Source organism: Python bivittatus, unplaced genomic scaffold (assembly GCF_059951505.1).
Source record: "Python bivittatus isolate LINGU-HERP-01145 unplaced genomic scaffold, Pbiv_v1 ctg000610_np1212, whole genome shotgun sequence".
Lineage (NCBI taxonomy): Eukaryota > Metazoa > Chordata > Lepidosauria > Squamata > Pythonidae > Python > Python bivittatus.
Window position 1 is genome coordinate 4,557,595 of NW_028277088.1, and position 21,200 is coordinate 4,578,794.

The window sequence follows — 21,200 nt, forward strand, 5'->3', positions numbered from 1 at the left end:
TTATCACTGGCCATCCAGATATACCAGCCATGTCACTGTGAAATTAAAAGTAAAGTTTCTCCCCTCAGCTCCTGGTTACCACACTGATACATCCAGATAGTTTTCTTAGAGCAACATAGCTATAAACTGTCACTGTCTTCTTTTAGAAGAAATACTAGCTTTCCAGGCTAGACTTCAGCCCTGGATTTCTGAGTGGCCTCCCATCCATCCAGCAATATCTCTGCTTAGCTTTTTCAAGGTCAGCAGCCTCCCTTGAACTGAGCTTGAATCCTGCCAGCTTCACTGACAATGCAGAAGTAGTTTATAACCCACAGATTTCTAGTGGTCTCCCATCCAAGTATTAACCAGATGTGACCCTGCTTAGCTTCCAGATGCGGCCAGCTATGTGCTGACACCTGTGCAGACAGATGCACCTCTACTCTGGAACACAATCTCCTGAGTAAAACATCAATTTAGCTGAGTGGCAAGGAAATCACATTTAAATGTCCCCAATTAGATGTCATTATGGGTAATTACAACTCCCATTATCCATGATTTCACTATGTGACTCTACACCAACCCCTGTGATTTCCCAACTTCCAGATGTGTAGACTAATACCCAGAATTCCCCAGACAGCATGGCCCTTGCAGAACATCCTTGGAGTTGAAGTCCACCTGCCTGGAAGGTGCCACCGTTGAGAAAGGCTGGTCTAACCCAGTGTTTTTCAAACTGGCAACTTTAAGATGTGTGGACTTCGGCTCCCAGAATTCTGTGCAAGGGCCATGTTGGCTGGGGAATTCTGGGAGTTGAAGTCCACACTTCTTCAAATTGCCAAGTTTGGAAAAGACTGGCCTGAACTATCTCACGGGCTACCGAGATTTAAGCTGCAGAAAGACAGCCCTGTGTTCTTTGGAGGTAAGTTAGGATAAAGTATAAAATGCAATAAAACTCATCCCTCCCCTGGAAATCCTTCTGAAGCGAACAGACAAAAAAGGATACTGTTGTAATTTCTGCCTCTGGCTCATAGAATTGCTTTTGGCAATGATTTTGCCCAGGCCAGACACCCAGTGATTTGCATCAGTTTCTGAGCCAGCGATGAGGTCCAGGTTCTTCTTCTGGTCTTTGAAGATGATAGAAAAGCAGCGGACTTCAGGGACATCCTTGGCATATTTTTCCATCCCTTCGGTCTTATGACCTGGCCTGACATCCTGGATTTCTTCAATGGAGACTGCAGGAGCAAACCCAAGATTGGTGGTCAGAGGCAGACCCTAACCAGATCTATCTACAGCAACCAGGCAGCCCTAATGAAACTTCTCACCCCCCTCGGCTCCTTGCTGGCAGAGGTGTTTTCCCCTGCACGCAAGTTTTGTAACTCGAAGACATAAATAAATCTCTGCTTTGCAGCAAAGCTTAAAGAAAGAAGAAGAAAAAAAGTGTGTCTTCTCCAGAGGGTTGAGTCTTCTCTTCAAGCGAAAACACAACTTGCCAAGAACCAAAATCCAGAACTGTCAGGAGCATGTCAAATGGCACACATACGTGAGTCAGCCCTGTATTCAAATTCTCCAGAATGCATCCTTGGGCGAAGACAGGACCATCTCTTTTGGGGAAGGGTCAAGAAAGTCAAGATGGTGGCCTTAACCCCATGATTGAAGCTCCACTCTCTTTGTGACGCACTTCAAAAGGAAGAGAGGCTTCAGTCACGTCGTGGCTCCTGCAATCTTGACTTTTTTCAATTCCCTGCGGACACCCCTTGCTGAGGAAATACAAAACTTGGGGGATTTTCATGCAGGTTCTTGTCCACCGAACATTCTGGAGGTGTTTTTCCCCTTTCTATGTTAAATCTCCTTCTAGTCAGTCAACCATTAATCCATCTTACAACAGGCGAGCCCATTCCAATTGCTAACGGGGCAAAAACTAATGTATTGCTTTACATTTAATCAGCAAGAATATTGATTAATGCATTGTCTCAGAAACGAACTTCAAAATACCCCATTTAAAATCCCCCAATGTTAAAAACCGAATCTGAACTCTGAAAGTGACTGGTTTCACACCCGTTTCTCGCTTTCATGTTAGCTCGTTTCAACGCGTCACAGCGCTGGGATCTAGAGGGCTTTTCGAGTGCAATGGCTCTTCAGCCGCAGACGCACATTTGCACGTCCAATTTCACAAAAGCTGAGAATCTGGGTTTATTATTTGCAAACGGTGCAATGCCACCAGTCCCCCTCTCATCACGCGGATGAAAAAATGACCAGGAACAAGAATGCTTCTTATGAGGGTCCCAAATTGATGCATTTTATAACAAACAGCCATTTTAAGTCTGGATTTAAAATGGATGTTCCCTTCCTGGCCTTTGAATGCCTTATCCTCCGTGACTTTATCTCAGTGTTGTCCAAACTTGGCCACTTTAAGATGAGTGGACTTCAACTCCCAGAATTCCCCAGCCAGCATGGCTGGCTGGGGAATTCTGGGAGTTGAAGTCCACTCATCTTAAAGTGGCCAAGTTTGGACAACACTGCTTTATCTAATCCGGCACCCCATTCTGCGTTAGCAAATTCTGTTGTTTAGCTTCTCCAGCAGGGCAGATAAGATGCCCGGCAGGATCTAAGTAAGCCAAAATCAAGGCTAATTCGTAGCAAATGCATCGCCCGATGACCCAGCCCCACAAGGCTGCTTCTCCATGCACAGCCCCAGAGTATTCAGGCTCGTCGCAGTATTTTTCTTTTAGGGTGTCGCCCGTTCTCAGCTGTCTGCAGGAAGAGCTGGGGAAAGTTTTCGACCATCAACTTCTCACAGCAAAACAAAGACTAATTCATCTTTGGAATTAGTGGTGGTGCTTTGAGGTGCCGTGCCCAAAATTTAGGCTGCATCCCCATTTGCAACTGAACACATTGCATACAATGTCCTGGGAAGGACGTTGTTCTGCTCGGCCCTAAGGCATGGCCTTCATCTCGTCCCAGCCCAGGAGTGAGGCAGCTAGAAAGTCATCCTTACCTGTCCCCTTCTTAAAGCAGGATGTTCTCCCTTATTTTGAACAGCCCCAAGAGGTGTACATTTGGTCACTCATAACTAGGAGGAAGGCAGGAATCTCAACATGACTAGGAACTGTCAGCTCTTCGAGGTAGACCAGATTAGGAAACCAATGTTATGAATGCTGATACAGGTAGTCCTCGCTTCCCAACCACAACTGGGGCCAGCAACTCTGTCGCTAAGCGCCACAGGTGCTAAGCGAAAAATCACATGACTGCATTGGACTTACGTCATTTCCACTTCCGTCATTAAGCGAGTCACCGCGGTCATTAAGCAAGTCATCACGTGACTGCAACTTGCAATTTCACTTCCAAATTCTCCTTTAATTCTGCTTGTTGGAAGCTGGTTGTGAAGCTTGCAAATGGCAATCATGTGACCGCAGGATACTGCAACAGTCGTAAATGTCTGCCAGTTGCAAAGCACCAAATGGTGATCACATGACTGTGGGACACTGTGACAGCTGTAAATTGGTTGCAAAGCTGTTTTTTTTTTTTCAACCATCGTAACTTCAAATGGTCACTGAACAAGGCAGTTGGTAAGTGAGGACTACTTGTACTACTTTTATTATTAGGTTACAGTAACAGAATCTTCAAGTCTGAATACACTCCCCCTTCCCTCCCTTTATCTTTGTGAGAATGAGGGAGGGTCTTGCCTGAGACGCTTTCTCAAGTTACATTCTTGCCCTGGACTCAAATTTCTTTTATCTAACTGCTGTCTTGATTGAGGCTCTTCCTCCTGTTCCTCAAGGTTATTCCTACCGTCCATTACAGAAACAAAGAGGAGAGACAGGAAAGAGATTGACAATGGGAGTAGCTCATTCCAGGAATGTCCAAAAGGAAGTCAAAAAAGTCAAGATGGCAGCCAGAAGGGTGCCATCAATGCTCTGCCTGATCATTATGTGCACTGATTACTCCAAACAGAATTGGAGCGAGGGCTTGCTGTGAGTCCCACCCCTCATGAGGAGTGACCCTTCTCTGAAGGAACTCGTTCCCACCAGATGTAAGAACTGTTCCCTCCCTTTGAATATCCAAGAGGGTTTTAGAAATGCACCTTTTTCAAGCTGCATTGGGGTCGGGAGGCGATAGTGGGTTGAAGCATCAGAGGACAGGGTGAATCATGGTTGGAGTGACAAGCAGAGGAAGTGTTTTATCCGAGTTGAGAAAGTCTTGATCGAGTGAGTTGGATAATACCCGGGATCAGCCAGCCAGGGAAGCAAGGGGCTGTACAGTCAGAGATCGCTGGATTTTGACATAGCATCTCTCCTTCTGCAAATATTTTTAGAAACATGTGCAACCCGTCCAGTTAAAAATTATTCATGCGTCACAGTCTCCCACGTGTTTGCTTCGAAAGATAAGTCACCCCGGGGGTCATGCAGGGCAAAGTTGCAATCGACTAAATGTTTTCTCAGAGGAACGAGGGTGCACTCTGTTTCCACCCTGTCACACATACTATTCTGTGTATTTACAGGTTGCAAGCGTAGCTGGGTTCCACATCCTCTGGAGCAGAATTGGGAGTGGGCTGATTTTCCCTTTTTTCCATCCCCTGGAGAGGAGCAGAAGTCTTTGAGCAACACATGCCCAAATAGAAAAAGAAAAACTTGTATAAATTATGGATGTGAAACCCCACCATGGAAAAGAAGGGGTTAAGAACGCCTGGTTTAAGGAGGACCCACAGTTAAGAACAGAGCCCATTGCAGCAAAATTTGAGTTAAATACACAATGATTCGAGTTAAACACACAATGGTTCATTACACAATACTACTTATACAGTATTATACAATAACACTGTTCCGGCTTACGTACAAATTTGACTTACGGACAGACCTTGGGAATGGAACTCGTTCTAAAACTGGGGACTACTTGTAATCAGATTTGCCCTAGCAATCCAGCCACATTCTGGAACAAAAAACATGGAAAACCAGCTAAACAGCTTCCCAGAACAAGATTGTTTTAATGATGATTATAGTCATGCTGTCATTCTTGAATAATAATAATAATAACAGCCACAACTACCACCAGTTGGAACTCTGGTCTAGCATTTGGGAAGAGGGTTTAATGAAAGTCCTTCTCCTTTATTGGGTTCACGAATGGAAGAGGAGGTGGGGCATGCATGGGAGAAGGTCAAAATCTGCAAGATGGCAGGTGAGGCGTCGTGATGGAAGCCCCGCCCCTTTTGTACATGCACATACAAAAGGGGCGGGGCTTTTATCACAACACCTCGCCGGCCATCTTGCGGATTTTGACCCTCCCCTGAAAACTCCCCTCATGCAGCCCCCCATTTGGGCAACACTTCCCCCCCCCCAGACAAATGAGCAGCTCCCATTTTTTTGCAATTCCACAAACAAGTTAAAACGGTTGAATTTCAACATACTCTGGTCCCTGCTGGGTGTCTATCTTGGGCTTTCTTCTTATTTTATTTTACAGTCGATTTTTGCTTTGGAATAGTGATTTTGATCTGGTTATTTATTATTAGATTTTATTCTCCCTTTCTTCGACATCCTGGGCTGCCCAGGGTCCTTCAAGAACGGGACAGCTTATAAGTATTAAATCAATGAAAGAATCAGTAAACAGATAAATTCTTAAAAACAATGGCAGGCTTAAACAGGGGCTGTAGGCTCAGAAGGGGACAGATTCTGGCTAACTCTGTATAGACTTGGAAGCTCAGCAAGGTTGGTCCTAGTTACTCTTTGGATGGGAGACCACCAGGAAATCTTAGAGGCTAGCCAGGGAAGTCGAAAAACATTCTGGAGGAAGCTAAGGGGAACCCCTTTCCAGGTTGTTGCCAAGTAAACTGCATAGTTGTGCCCATAAAATCATCAAAAGTCAAATTCAATTTGGAGGAGACTGTTTATTGACCGACTGGTTCATTTCATTATTTTAGTCTGGATTGTGTGTTTTAAAACATTTTAAACATTTAATGTTTTTAGCTGTTTTTATGTTTTTCTCTAGTTTTGAACACTGCAAAACACTCCACTGGAGTTAGACAGCCAATATGTTTAAATTAAGAAGAAGAACAATAATTTCCTCCAAATAAATGCAAATTTTAACTGCACCTGGAGCCCCTTGCTCCTGATTAAAGCAGATCTACCAACCTGTTTGGTTATGCTGGCTCCCCTTCCGCCTGGATTGGGAGGTGTGCTTTTAAAAAATGCACCAGAGACACAGGTTCTTTCAATTGGCAGAGAAGGGTTTATATTTTTTTTCTCTTCCAACATTGATTAGCTCTGCCCCTTGGATGTTGTTCCAAAAGTTATAGTCCTTGATATCCAGTCTCAGGTTAAAACTCTCAGGTCTTTTCTCCAGCAAGAAGAAAAATCAAAAAGCAAACTAGATAAAAATTATGTGCGTGGCGGGGGGAAGAAGGGGGGTTAGTGTTCAACATGGACATTTTTAACTCCAATCATTATAAACTGCCTTTCTCGGAAGATAAGCAGGCAACCCGACATTCAGGATGACTGATAACAGGGTTGTTGTGGAGAAAATAGGAGGAGGAAGGAGTTATTAGGTACATTCACCGCCTTGAGTTATTTAAAAATAATAAAGGCAGGTTAAAAAAAACCTAAACAAAAGATGAGCGCAACGTCGCTGTAATGTGTTCCCATTAATCTCAGATCTGCAGAGAGGCCCTTCTGAAAATGTATTGGCAAATTTATTTATTTTTCAAATTTATATATGTCACCCATCTCACTATACAAGTGACTCTAGCTTCATCAACCCAACACTCAAGAAACAGTCTACTTTGATGATCCCAAGCTGCCAAATCTACATTCCCAGGAATTGCCACTGGCTCTCGTTCCCTTTTCCTTTAAAAAAGCAGCCAAGAAGATCTTTTTTTTTTTTTTTTGCTACGCTTTCTCAGCACTGCCTCGAATGTTTGGGTTAAAGATTGAACGGTGTCACCCTACACAGATAAAATGTTACCTCTCCTTCCTATCAAGATTGACTCCTGGAGACTTCATGGACACATCCGTTCCAGAAGGGGTTAGCCGGGCCTTCTTTTGGGATATCTTCTTGACGTCAAGTCTAGCCTACAGCCCTAGAATTCTTGGTGGTCCCCCATCCAAACTTCTGTTTAACTTCTAAGCTGAAACATGATCAGCCAGGTGTTTACTCTCCGTTACTCTCACTTTAACGGAATTACGTGTGTATGTGTGTATTTATTTTATTTCTCTATCTACTTCCTCTGAGCATCAGCAAGTTGGGGTAGGTTGCAAACCCTGGCCCTATAAATTTTTAATTCATATTTTGTTATATCAATATTTAGGCGTATTTCTTCAACTAAACAGGTTTGATAGACTAGCTGGCTTCTCCCTCCTTCCTTGTCATAGCTCTTTCCTCCGAATCACGGAACTTCTACTATGGGAAGTCACCCAGCCTAACGTTCTGCTCAAAATGCAGACACCACTCCTGATTAATTAAAACCCGAATTGATCTCTCATTTCCCTATAGCCAGGCTGATTCCAGGGGAAAATTCTTCCTACCTTTCCTGTATGTGGGAAAATGCCTTTTGAATGTATGCATGCTGAAAAGGGGGGGGGGAGTTTGCAAAACAGAACATGATGCCAGATTATTAATCAGGGCAGCAGTTGCATGATAATATTTTATTATTTATTTATTTATTATTAAATTTATATCCTGCCCATCTCCCCCAGAGGTGACTCTGGGCGGCTTACGGAATAATAATATGTTTGCGATAGGCCCCTTTATCATCTTTCAAGGACCCGATTTCATATTCCCCAGGGCCTTCCAGACATTTTCTTCGCTGACCACACTAGCTGATCCTCCTGGGTATTGTAGTCCAACAAACTAGCGCTTTCCAGACCAAGGAAGGCTGTTCCAAAGATTCAGAAGCAAGAGGGGAAAAAAACTTCCAAATACACAAGCTGGCAGAAACCCAGTAATAACACGAACCATTTCAAAAATGCAAAATTAAAAATTGTGACCCGTTAAGAAAAGGGTCCAAGGAAGAAAGATTGCGCTGCGGTAAATAAGGAGACACGGGGGTTATTCATTTTGCAAAGATTATACATGCTTAGAAGTTTCCAAGCATGTTTCATATGGCAAATGAACTTGTTTGGAGCCACCTAAAACAGTGAAATCTCTCCTTGTATATATTATAACTTTGCTTTGTCTCTCCAAGATACACAATTCGGGCTGACGTGCAGATAATGAGAGGGAAAGCCAAGGCTATCAACCCTTAACGTACAGCAGTCACCTTCCCAATCGATTCTCTAGAATCAGAGGGACCTTGAAAAAGAAAGCTAACATTCTGAGGCCTTTGAGGAAAACTGCAAAGCTTTCACGAAGCATTTAGGAAAGGGTGCTGGTGACAATAATATGAGAAAACTAGGGCTACCAAATCGGTTTTGCAAAGATCCAGATGGCCAGCAGAGGGCAACAAACTGTTGGCATTTTCTGGATCTCTTTCCTGCCCTCTGGTGGTCAACTGGAACCTTGCAGCCTAGACCAAGCAGCCCTAGAGAGACACATTATCTGGAACGATTTGCTCCCAAATCTCCTTAATGATGACCGTCATTTTGAACTACAGGGAGTCCCCAGTTTGAGAACGAGTTCCATTCCCAAGATCTGTCCTTAAGTCGAATTTTTATGTAAGCCGGAAGAGTATTATTGTATAATACTGTATAAGTAGTACTGTGTAATGAACTCGAACTATTGTGTATTTAACTCGAATCATGGTGTATTTAATTCAAATTTTGCTACAATAGGCTCCGTTCTTAACTATGGGCCATCCTTAAACCAGGCATTTTTAACCCGGGGACTACCTGTAATGGCAAACAGAAGGAATTGTGCGCATTAACAATACTGCAAAATACTTGAAAATCCAGTCTAGGAAGGGCTCAAGGGTCCCTTTCATCTGGTGTATGCAGGAAATGTGGTGGATGTTTTTTCTTGTTATTTCAGAGTTACACCCTTATTTGCTTTGTTCTTGGGTGCCTTTCGATGGACTTTGGTTTCCTTGAATGCTGGTCGCCAACAAGTGAAAAAGCTGGGATTAACAAGGGAAGTCCATTCAGATTTACACGACTGGATTTAAGAAATACAGAGAAAAAAAGGAAGCCTTCAAAAAATCGAAATCAGAAGGAACCTGTAACACAAGGTATCCAGAGGTCTGCGCTGGGTGGAAACATTGAGGGTTGCATTCTCAAAACATCTGGAAAAGGCCAGGTTTGGAGAAGGTGGAAGTGGCTTTAAATATGTTTTAAAATCTCTAACTGGAGAATATGTTTATTAGGGCTAACTCAAACAGTGTGCAAACTTTTGGGTGCTCCAGAATTCTGGAAATGGGAGAAAGAAGCGAAGCAAAGAAGAACAAAAATCGAATCAAAACCCTTCTGGACACGAATTCTGCCATTAGGAGACTCTGCACAGACAGGAGCAACCCCAGCATGTACGGTGGCCAACTTCTCAGCAATGATTCGCAGCAAATGCGTTCTCAGTTATTGGATTTATGGCATACTCTTTCAGATCAGAGAGCTGCGGGCGGTGGGGGGGGGAAGTCTTGTTGATATACATATTTTCTCAGCTCGACTGTGCCTACCAGCTGCATTTGGCCCACGGGCATGGGGTGCGATCCAGTTTCATCGGTGATTGCTCGGCATATTACCCAACACGTCCCAAACGGGTGAACGTTAATCATGAAATACGTTGTGCAAACTTAACGAATGACCTTTTGCATCCAGAAGATGCTCAAGGCCTGCTTGGAAGTACTGCATTAGACGCTCTCCACCCCATCGCGAGGCCTGGCAGCTGCTGTAACCACAGCATAGCCTGGCGCGCAAACTATCGCGGCATTTAAACAGATTTCTGGCCCCTTCCAGAGGGTGGCTGAGTTGGGCTGCCTATTCATTTCGAGCCACGCGTCATATCTGGGTGCTGCAGAAAATGAAAAAGGCAGACCGGGCCAGTCCTTCATAACAGGGGGCGGTGGGGGACAAATAATATCCTATCTTTACGCACGTGATTCTGAAGTGCGTGTTAGAGAGCAGGCAAACTGAAACTGCCTGATGACCCTGGACAGGAAGGAGATAAATAACAAAAAAAAAAAGGGTTTTTTTTCCTGTGGTGTCAAGGGAGTCAATATATGGGTACAATAAAGGACACTGCTGATGTCAAAAGGTGCTAGTATCAGCAGAAAGGGTAGACTTGGAGTCTCCTTAGAAGATTAGCATGCAGAGGCACCCGGCAGTACATGGTAAGGTCACCCCATGTTGTTATCAGATCCTACATTCCTGCAGTAAAGTCTGTGCTATAATTCACACTGCTTTTTCAAATCCTATGTATAATTTCAGGGGGGATGTAACCTGTAACCTTGCGGGCCTTGGGGCTCTTCTGTGTTCCTGTGGTGAGAATCATTGTAGCAGCACTTTGTTGCATCTACTCCGTGCTTCAGTTCCTTACTTAAGGGGGCACTTCTCCCACAGCAGTACAGATCGTCCTCACTTAACGACCACTCATTCAGCAACCGTTCAAAGTTACAACAATGCTGAATGAGAGAGACTTACGACGGGTCCTCGTAGTTGCGGCCGTCGCAGCGTCCCCACAGTCGCATGATTGTGATTTAGGCGCTTGGCACCTGGCTCACAATTATGACGTTGCAGCGTCCCATGGTCATGATTTTCAACCTTCCCAGCTGCTTCTGACGAGCAAAGTCAATGGAGAAACCAGCAGGAAGTTGGAAGTCAGGTTCATGTGAGGTCCGTCCTTAACTATCACAGTTGGGACCAATGGGAGTGGCGTTATAAGTCAGCATGGTCACATGATGTCACGTTTAATGGCCATGCTGCTTAACAATGGAGTTTCCAGTCCCTATTGTGGTTGTTAAGTGAGAGCTACATGTATTGATTGTCACTGTTTGGAATTACGATGCCTCCAGATAAGTCCCCAAAGGTCCTTTGATTGAGCAGGAAGGTTTCACTTTAAGATCATCTGAAACCTGGAGCCAAGCATAAACAAGTCCACGATGGCTGTTCTACCTGGATAAGGATAGTCAGATACTTACAAAGCTGTGACTCGGGGGATCGGAGCATCTTCTTGGATTCCTGCCATATGGTCTTACAGTCTTCCTGGAGCTTGTAAAACCTCTCCCTTCTCCAGGAGTTGGACTTGACTTTCAGGAGATGACTTCCCCGCAGCAGGAACTTGAGGTCATGGTCATCTTGTAAACCTAAGGAGCACCAACATGACAATTAGCACACGGGTCACGCTTTCCACATACGATGTATGCTAACCCCTGCATCTGGTTCACTGCCTCTCTGGATTTACAAGAATGTGTAATTTTACCAGGTCAGAAGCAAAACTATGTATACAACAGCAGACTAACTTTAATAGTTGTTCCTAAACATTCAAGGCAATGGGTGTATCTCAAAAGTTTGCTTTCAGCTGTCCACCAGCTCCATTTACGTGGGGAGAGGCATTCCCACCCAGATGGGTTTTCAGAGGGAGCTTCCTCTGCACTTATTCAAGGAGTTTGCAGGCAGGGGGCACATCTGCAACCTTGGGTAGTCTTGAAAAAGGGTCAGACCTACTTGGTCCAACAGGATATCCCACATCTGGGAAGATGAAAAGCAGAAGACGACAAGGGCCAACTGTTTTAGGAAACCACCTGGAACTGTGTTTCACTTGACAAGTGTTTAGCTCTTTCCCTGGCAGGATCTACTGAGCTTGTTAGGGCAAAAAAAGTGGACCTCATTAGCATTTGAAAGGGAGTTGTTGTTTAGTCGTTAAGTCGTGTCCGACTCTTCGTGACCCCATGAACCATATTGCGCCAGGCCACAAGGGAGACCACAAGGTAATCTGAGGCTATAGGTTAGAGTGGGAGATGATGCAATATTCCAGGAGAAGGCCATAGTAAACCACTTCTGTGTTACTCCCAAGAAAAATACATAAACATGTCCATCAACTCACCAGATGTCAAGCTCAAGTCAAAGAAATCTTTACCTTTGCTAGATGAGTGGGCGGACTCAGAACAAAGCACGCTGTGATTCATCTGATTTACCCTGAAACTAATGCAATACAGTTGATACCACTGCTCCCTGTCTTTATAATTATTTTCCTCTTCTGTCACATTAAAAATTACCATTTGCTGGCAACTCTCAGAGGGCCTTCCTGGGCTGCATTTAAAGCCTTTCGGGGGTCACATGCATGACCCCCACCAAGACCTTGGACTGCAATGCTGCCATTCCGAGTGATTTCTCCAGAGTTTCTCTGAACCTCTCCATTGCAGACTCAGGGCCTTTCCACACTACTTCTGATAGTATTTTCCTCCAATCCTTGAGCACAGAAAACCAGGCCTTGTAAAATGGGCAGAAGGAATAATCTTGAGAGACAGGAGGAAGAGTTGCAACCAAGGCAACAGTCAGATAAAAGAAATCTGAGTCTGGGGCAGAACTGTAATCTGAGAAAGCATCTCAGACAAGACTCTCCCTAGTTGTCACAAAGATGAAGGGGGGGGGGGAAGCGCATTCAGATTTGCAAGAATTGGTTACTGTAAACTTATAATAAAAGTACTAGCACTCATGACTTTGGTTTTCTAGTCTGGTCTACCTTGAAGGGCTGACATCAGTCTTGCAAGTCTGTTACTCTTTTTCTAGAGAGGCACAAGATCTCTCTTTGGCTTCATAAAGGAAGAAGGAATAACCGTGAGAAACAGGAGGAAGAGCTGCTCCAGAACAGTGCTCAGATAAAAGAAATTTGAGTCTGGGGCAGAACTGTAACCTGGGAAAGCACCTCAGACAAGACCTACCTTAGTGTCACAAAGATGAAGGTGGGGGGGAGTGCATTCAGACTTGCAAGATTCTGTTACTGTAACCTTATAATAAAAGTAGTATTAGCTTGGTCTACCTTGGAGGGCTGACAGACTGTCATAACTTTGCCAATGTCTTTCTTGCTTCTTTTGCCTCTGTTCCAAGTCTTCTGCTTTTCCTCCAAGGAAAAGGGTGGTAAAGACCTGATACCCCTGGATTCTGCCCTCATCTGGTGTCAGAAAAAAGAGGGGAAAGGGGACTTCCAGGGACAGCAATGGTAGACTGAAGACAGGAAGCTGCTTTTTACTGATTTCTTAGAAGTTAAGAACCTTCGAAGGGCAAATTCTATTACATCAGGAGAATCCCCTTCTATCTAGGATGAAAGAAGCTCCATGTAAGTGTAAGGATTAAAAAGAAAAGATTTACTTTTTGGAAAACAGCAAAAGGGAGACTAGAATGTGGATTTTGGAAAGTTAAGGTGCTAGATGGACTTGAAAGAATATTTCTGGTGGGGTGTTTAAAAAATTATGAAAGAATATATGAAGATTTTGAAATTAATTGTAAGAAATCCTCCCGTGGGAAAGTTTTCTTGACTGGAAAATAAACAGATGATAAGAGGGGACTTGAAGGTTGTCTAGAGGAAACCAGAGAGAACAAATGATTACAATTAAAGGAGAAGAGACCCATTAATACAAAGGAAATATATTATTTGACTATAGAAGAAATTAAGGCTATTTGGGAACATTGTACTCAGAAATTACTTACAAGATTGCCTGATACTATAACAGAGGATATAGAAGAACAACAGATTTTATTGGACAAAACAGAGATTGTGGCTGATTTGAATGTGGATTTGGAGTTTTAAAAAATGCTGGATTATAAAAGCAAAATGGAAAAAGATACTGTGGATTTGAAAATGGATTTACAAATGAAACCAGCTGACGTCATAATAATTAAAGGGGACATGCAATAAATGCATAAATCGGAAGGGTGACTTGGAAAGCCTTCTTATTTTGGATTTACAAAAGTGTGTTAAACCAATGAAGTTGTTCCTGAAAGGAGACAAAGAGTAAATAATAAGAAATCAACTTGTGGGACATTATTTGACAGGATTAAAGATTAATCTTTTGAAAATAAACAGAAGGTTTACAAAGTGAACTTATTTGACTATGGTTAAAATATAGATTGTGGTTTCTGGCCGCTATTAATTGGACTTCTTTTTGACCAGGACTGAATGACGAGGTTTTAAGGATTTGTTTATAACTGGGGAGAGATTTCATTTGCTTTACTTCTTAAAGAAAGTGATAAATTGAATTACAAAACGGATGTTTTTGATTAAGGTTAAAATACATATGTTACTATTTTTGGTAGCTCTTAATAAATGTTTGCTGATTAGGATTAAATGATGAGTTTTTATAATTTGATTATTGATAAGGGATAAGATATGAGAAGAAGAGATCTTTTTTCTTTTTTTTTTACTGAAATACTAGAGAAGGTGCTAAGTTACTGAAATTTCTGATACTTGTCCGGAGGGAGGGAAAAGTCATCTTTTATTCTCTTTTTTCTTTCTCTTTTTTTCCATTCTTTTTTCTACCTCTTCGTGCTTCTCTTTTTCTTTTCTTCATTTTTTATATTTTCCTTGCTTGTGTTAGTCTTTTATTTTTGTATTTGTAAACTCTAATAAAAATTATTATTAAAAAAGAAGAAGAAAGCGGGGAACGGCTGCTTTGATACTGGGAGAGCTAGGGATGACTTAAATCTATTTTACTCCTTATATGTTCAGCCCACAACTAAAAGTCAGAAGATCAGGTCGGGAAAATAAACCCAGCACTGCAGTAAGGAAGGCTCATGTTCTTAATTTGCAATCATTTATGCTTTTGCAACCTAACTGTCAAGCCACTGTCAAAATTTTACATCTCTATCAGGGGTGTCTGCAGGGTGTGGTTGAAAAATTCAGATGGCAGCCATCAAACTCCATCCATTTCTTAATGGGTGTCACCCTTCCAGGTGCCATCTTGACTTTTTTGACCACATCCTGCAGAACCACTCCCACCCCCTATTTCTATGACTCAAAGAGGTCCTCATTCTTGGCATTCTTAAACAGGGATTCACTGCAGTTGCTACAGGGAACCAGACTTTGCCCCAGTGTTCACACACACACACACACCCCATTTACAAAATTTAATTCGGGCTTTCTCAGATAAACCATACCACTGGGATACCTTATGCCTGTGTGTCATTAAGACTGTGTATCACCTCTAATGTACAATTCATGAAAAAAAATCACCATGAAAAATGTGGGGCTTTGGTAACGGTATGGGGGAATGACCGTGAGAGGCAGGAGGAAGAGCCGCAGACTAGGCAATGGTCAGATAAGAGGCAGCTGAGCCCTCAGCAGGAATGGCAGTGTGGAAAACATCTCCGAAGGGACCCTCCCTAGTTTCTTGGGCTGTAAAGGCAAGGGGGGAGAGACGGACGTTCAGACTTGCAAGATTCTGTTAATGTCACTTTACAGTAAAGCAGACTTTGTTCGTAAGAGTATGCTTCTTGTCTGGACTCCTTTGCAAGGCTGACAGTTTAGGATGCCAACATTGTACAGGCATGGTCTTGTTACAACAGAGTTCTTTGCTTTGCATCCTGCTACTCAGGGGTGGAGTCTTCCTGAACATGGAGGCTTTATTTAGCCATCATCGAACACACTGCCCTAAGTGCAATTCTTTGTACTCCTATGACTAGTATTACCATTACTACAGGTTCGTAATATGGCTCTAGAGTTGCCAACTGTCCAGGGAAATAAACAAACTAAGATTGTCAGCTGGCCAAGCAAAGAACAACCAAACCATCTGGGCTTGTTACTCTCCTTCAGCGCAAATCAGGGGAATATATGGACCTTCAGATCTGCTGAAATGTCTGTTTCCGTCAGTGGCCAGCAGGTCCAACAGTTAGATATGATGAAACCAATTCTCCAATGTCATCCAGCAAACACCCAGTTCTGCATTTCGGTTTGAGCAAAGGTTTGATGTGCCCAAAACTGCCAGCCGGCCATGGAGCAATATGTGTTACATAACTGCTAGATTTCGGATGGCCATTAAAAGCACAGTGACAAAGGCTTGTTCAAGAGGCAGCAACTCGTGAGTCAGAATAAAAGGTCCCTTTAAATGCGTCATTCAAGAATTTCCCACATTTGTACATGGTGATCTTTCTTTGTTTCTAAATAACTCTCTCTGCAATGCAGTGTTTCTCAACCTCAACCACTTTAGGATGTGTGGACTTCAATTCCAGAATTCCCCAGCCAGCCTTGGCTGGCTGGAGAATTCTGGGAGTTGAAGTCCACACATCTTAAAGTCCCAGAGGTTGAGGAACGCTGCTATAATGGGTCAAAACTAAATACGGGAACTGCTTCTTTGCTTTGCATCTAGCTATTCAGGGAGACTGACCTGTACCTATTTTCACTTCTTTCTGACTTCTGATGATCTACAAACAGCACCTCCTGTTTCCACCCTCATGCAGCATGCTTGCAAATAATTTATCTGGCAAATCAGGACCAGTTACCCCAAGGTAGGTCCCCCAAAGATGCTTAATATCTGCTTTTCTTTATCATGTGGGGAATTGCTCCCCAATCTTCCTGAACAGAGGACCTGTTTGGGATATTGAGGATGTTACGAATGTTAAGGCTTCTGGGCAGAGATGTCCATAGGATGTGGTCAAAAACAGAAAGATGGTGGGTGTGACAGTGCGACCAAAGTTTTGCCCATTTTTTTATGTGTGGTGTGACATTGATCAGAAGCAGCCAGAGCGTTGACTGCACCGTCACGGCTGCCGTGTTGAGTTTTTTGACCATACCCTGCAGACACCCCTCCTTCTGGGGTCCAAAAATGACTATCGTGCCAGGATGGCAATTCAGAAGGCAGAAAAGGTAAGTTTTGATATCAAGGAAGGTTCAATAACAAGGAAGAACTCCACAAGCAAACTGAAGCTGAAAGTTCACCACTGGACATTTATGGCAACATTCCCTGAACATATTGCCCCATATGCTGAACCATAAATTAATCAAGCAGACCAAGAATTGCCTGGGGATGAAGTTCAGCCCTGGCTTGGATAAACGTGATGGATGATTGCAACCCAAGTATTGGTTGCTAGACGATGTTATCTTTGTTTTTAAGTAGTAGAATTATGTGTTCAGTAAAGAAGCAGGATAGAAAGAATATTGATGCTTTTAAACTCTGGTGTTGGAGAAGACCAGGAACAGCCAAGAAAAGAAACCAATGGATCATTGAACAAATCAACCCAGAGTTCTCACTCAAGGCACAAAAAACCAGGCTCAAGTACTCCTACTTTGGACGCATTATGTGAAGACCCAGCTCTCTAGAAAAGGCTGTGATGCTGGGAAAGGTGGAAGAAAAGAGAAGAAGAGGACGACCAGCAGCAATGTAGATGGACACATTTACAGTGGTGATGGATACACCATTGGAAGATCTCAAGGACCAGGTAGGGGACAGATCATCCTGGAAAAGGTCCATCTATGCGGTCACAAAGAGTTGAAACTGACTTGATAGAACATAATCAATCAGTCAATGCAAAGACCCAGGTTCCTTGAAAAATCCATAATGCTGGGAAAGGTGGAAGGAAAGGGAAGAAGAAGACGACCAGCGGTAAGTTGGACGGATTCAATTACAACATTGATGGATATATTGTTGGAAGGCCTGAAGAGCCACCTTAGGGACAGGTCATCCTGGAGAAGGTTCATCTATGTGTCAGCCCTAATTTGATGGCATTTAACCAGGAAGATGAAGACTTTGAATGACTCAGCCAAGACACCTGTTCAAAACATTCCACTGTCTCACCTGACAGGACAGGAAGATGTCTCACAATGACAGGTAGACTTGGGCATCATCAGCACAGTGATGACACTTCATCCAAATGTCCAGATGTTTTCTCCAAACAGTTAATATAGTGCAGATGCAATTGGAAGGAAAGATCGGATGGATCTTTGTAGAAATCAACTAAATCGTTGCCGTGATATTGAGCACCCTAGGGCAAGTGACATGATCTGGTTGACCTCGAAGGGCTGACAACTGTATGACAGTTGCATCGTGATGCAACTGACGCAAATTACATCATTTGTGTCATTTGTTTGATGGCATTGTGGAATATATGACATGACTGTGGCTTCTATTGGATTCCTAGGCTGAGGACATCCCTTGTCCACAGCTTCTGCTTCTGAAATTGAGCTGTCAAAGAGGAGTAGGACCACATCTTTGGAAACCTCCTCCATCAGGTGACCCAGAAGGAGGTCAGTTCTTCCTGGAGCAGGTTCCAATCCTCAAAGCAGACCAAAAGCCAGACTGTAATGCACCCAAGGTAACTCAAGTCACTTTCATCTGGAAAAGCTTTACCATCATGCACACAAACTTTTGGCTCAGAAAACTGAAGATCTGCAAGCAGTAGAGAACCGGAGATCAGTGGGATCTAGAGAAGCTGTCTTTAAAAGAGACATCAAGTCAACATTGGATCCACCTACATGGTAAAGGCCTAAGAGTAGGCAACCACTCAGCGTGCCCGGGGCAAGCGAGTTCCCTACGTTGCAGCAACATCCGTAGCAAAACACAATGCCATCAACACGCCTACAAGTTCACAATGATGTCTTCACGCAAATGCCACATTTAGGTACTTGTGTTGCAATGTTCGATGCAAGGGGACAGTCTGTAGCATTTGCATGATGACATCATTACCATGTGAGTTGTCACGTGGTCCTCCTCCAGATGCCTCCAGATGTTGCCCCGCATTAACTACATCTCTATTTGCAAAGTGGTGGTTACAGTGGACTTCTGTAAGCAACCAGCAAGTCCACAGTAACCAGGCTGCAGCAATTAAAACCAGATGCAAGAAACCACAATCATCATATCGTTGCTGCAGAAATACTAGAAGCAGGCCCGAGAAACTGTGTCCACCCATGCTGGTTGGGGAATTCTGCATGTTGAAGTCCACACATCTTAAAGTTGCCAAGGTTGAGAAACCCTGATCCAGAGGAAGCTGATTCTGTAAGGTAGCTTTGCAGCTAGGCAGAACCCAGGCTGGCATTCACCATACCAGTCTTTTGGATGTATAAACCATGGTTTATAGCAGCTGGGTGACTCCAGCCAATTATGGTTTATTCAGTAAACCACAATTAAGCAAACCTTGGCTGAATGTGCTGTGTACACAGAAATATGGCCCTAACCTAGGATGGATCAGGATACTAAGTGCCAGACAAACATTGTTCTACCCAAGCATATTTCTGATCCTTTTCAGGACAACTAAGAAACAAGAATTAGTCCTGTTTACTTGGCAACAACTGAGTTTATTTTAACTTTCCATTCAGCCAACAGCATTGACATCTTGCTCTCCAGATTGCTAGACTACAGTTCCCATTATCCCCAACCATTGGCCCTTGCATCTGAGGTTAATGGGAGCTTTATTTGAGAGCCCCTGGTTGAAAAGTTTTCTTTCAACCACTTAAGAAAAGTTGCCGCCCTTCCCGGCACTCCAGTTGAACAATGTAATAAGTTCCTTAAATATATTCAAAAGTTCTCTCCCAAATGAAGCCGAAAAATCCCACCATTTTTCTCTCTTAAAAAAGCAAAACACCTAACAAAAAGTCAGAGCCCCAAAATGCTTGTGGAAGTTCTGTAATTTAATACTTAGTCAATATTGTCTGATCACCAGAAGCTAAGTAGAATCAGACCTGATTAGTATTTGGAAGGGAGACCACTCAGAAATCCCAAGGGCACGGGGTAGACTGGAAGTAAATACACATACTTATTCCAGAAATAGATAACAGCAATCCACGTCCACACAGTTGCCAAGAAAATTGTCCATGAAGTCACCAGCTCAGCTTCAAGACATTTTTACTTTCATCTCCTCCCTTAGCCAACATGGCTTCTTATAAACTAAGATTATGCGGAGAATTTTGCAGCAAAGCTTGCAAGATCTGCAGCACGGGAAAACCCTCTTTGCCTTTATTTTTCTACACAACATGCTAATACAACCAGAAGACGCAAACACAACCGGGCAAAGCAACGAGATCCCCGTCTCGCTGCAACCCTGGGCAACCCCCTCCATCCCCCCACCCCAGAAAAAAAAGAAGGAAACTGAGATTTCCTGCTTCTTTTTCAGGCCATGTCAGAAGTTTCCCAGGACAATTCTTCCCTGCCCGGCCAACCCAGCCCTAATCACAACAGCCACTGCGTGTTGCAGGAAGTCAAACATCTTGCCGGGAATTTATCACAGCATTTCCATTCAGATAGCCGAGGGCTCCTCTTTGGTATTTCTGTTCAACAACAACCACAGCCACAACCACGACAATTCCCTCCCCAGAGGATTGGGCCCCAAAAAACAAGAACGCGAGAAACGATCACTCGCTGGAAAGGAGGAAAAGAATCTGCAAGATTAAATCTAACTTTGAGGTTGTTTGCTTAAAGGTGAACCTGAGACCCAAAAGCCAGCCACCGCCCTGGATCTGCTGCGGTTGCCAAGCGTCCTTACCCAGCCTTTGCCCGTTCAAAGCGGCCACTTTCCGGCTTTCTTCCACTAGCAGATTTTCCTGGGATTTGCTGAGTTTGGGCTGTTTTCTGAAGCACTGCATTGCGCTCCAGGAGAGGCACCTGAATTCCGATGCACATCAGGAACACCCTCGAGGGCTTCCGGAAGGAGCCGGGAAGCCGCCAAATCCTTTTTTGTGGGAGAGATGGACGAAAAAGCAGCTGGCAAAGAAGAGCAACTGAAACGAGAACACAACAGTAGAGGAGTGGCGGAGGAGGAGGGAGGAGGAGGAGGTGAAAGAGGCTCGCCTGCGAGGCTGGGGCTCTGATGCAAATGAGTTGCGCAGTCAAGGGATGGCCGAAGTTCAAAGCAATTAAAACTGGATTGACTTCCATGTGACACAACAGGGAAACAGAAGTGGCAGGATGGCTTTTAGGTCTCTGTAAGACTGGCTATTTTCTCCCAGGAGCTCAGGCGTGATGACACTGATTGACTGCTTTTATTTTCCTTCTCTTCTGGAGAACAGAAGGCGTTACGGGAGACTTTCTCTTAATTGTTGTCCCCCAGCAATATAGCTCCCTTCCTCCCATTTTTCTCACCACAACCTTGTCAGGCAGGCACCGCTAGGAAAGGGTGACAGAACAGAATGGGAACTTAATGTGGCTATCGCAATAGCAATAAAACGCAACATATAACCAGAAGGGTGAGGGAGAGAAATGGTGGTTGAGAACAAGAACCTCAACATAAGGGCCAATTAGTTGGTGAATTCTGTGGTCAACAGGGACACGGATCTGTAGCTCTAGAGCAGTGTTTCTCAACCTTGGCAACTTTAAGATGGGTGGACTTCAACTCCCAGAATTCCCCAGCCAGCCTTGCTGGCTGGGGGATTCTGGGAGTTGAAGTCCACCC

The 21,200-nt window shown here is 43.7% G+C and overlaps 1 protein-coding gene across 2 annotated transcripts in view; it reads right to left on the reverse strand.

Annotated features, from left to right (window-relative positions):
- PLCD1 (phospholipase C delta 1) overlaps positions 1 to 21,200 on the reverse strand; it is a 59,019-nt gene that overhangs the window by 23,666 nt on the left and 14,153 nt on the right. The window contains exons 1-3 of one of the 2 annotated variants that reach the window (XM_007437901.3): positions 20,295 to 20,563; positions 11,027 to 11,191; positions 980 to 1,208 (exon numbers count right to left, since the gene is read on the reverse strand). In XM_007437901.3, coding sequence (XP_007437963.1) covers positions 980 to 1,208; positions 11,027 to 11,191; positions 20,295 to 20,394 — 494 coding nt within the window. In that variant the 5' untranslated portion in view covers positions 20,395 to 20,563. Of the gene's footprint in view, positions 1 to 979; positions 1,209 to 11,026; positions 11,192 to 20,294; positions 20,564 to 21,200 lie in introns of those variants that run through there. The other variant, XM_088149953.1, reaches the window with a different exon arrangement.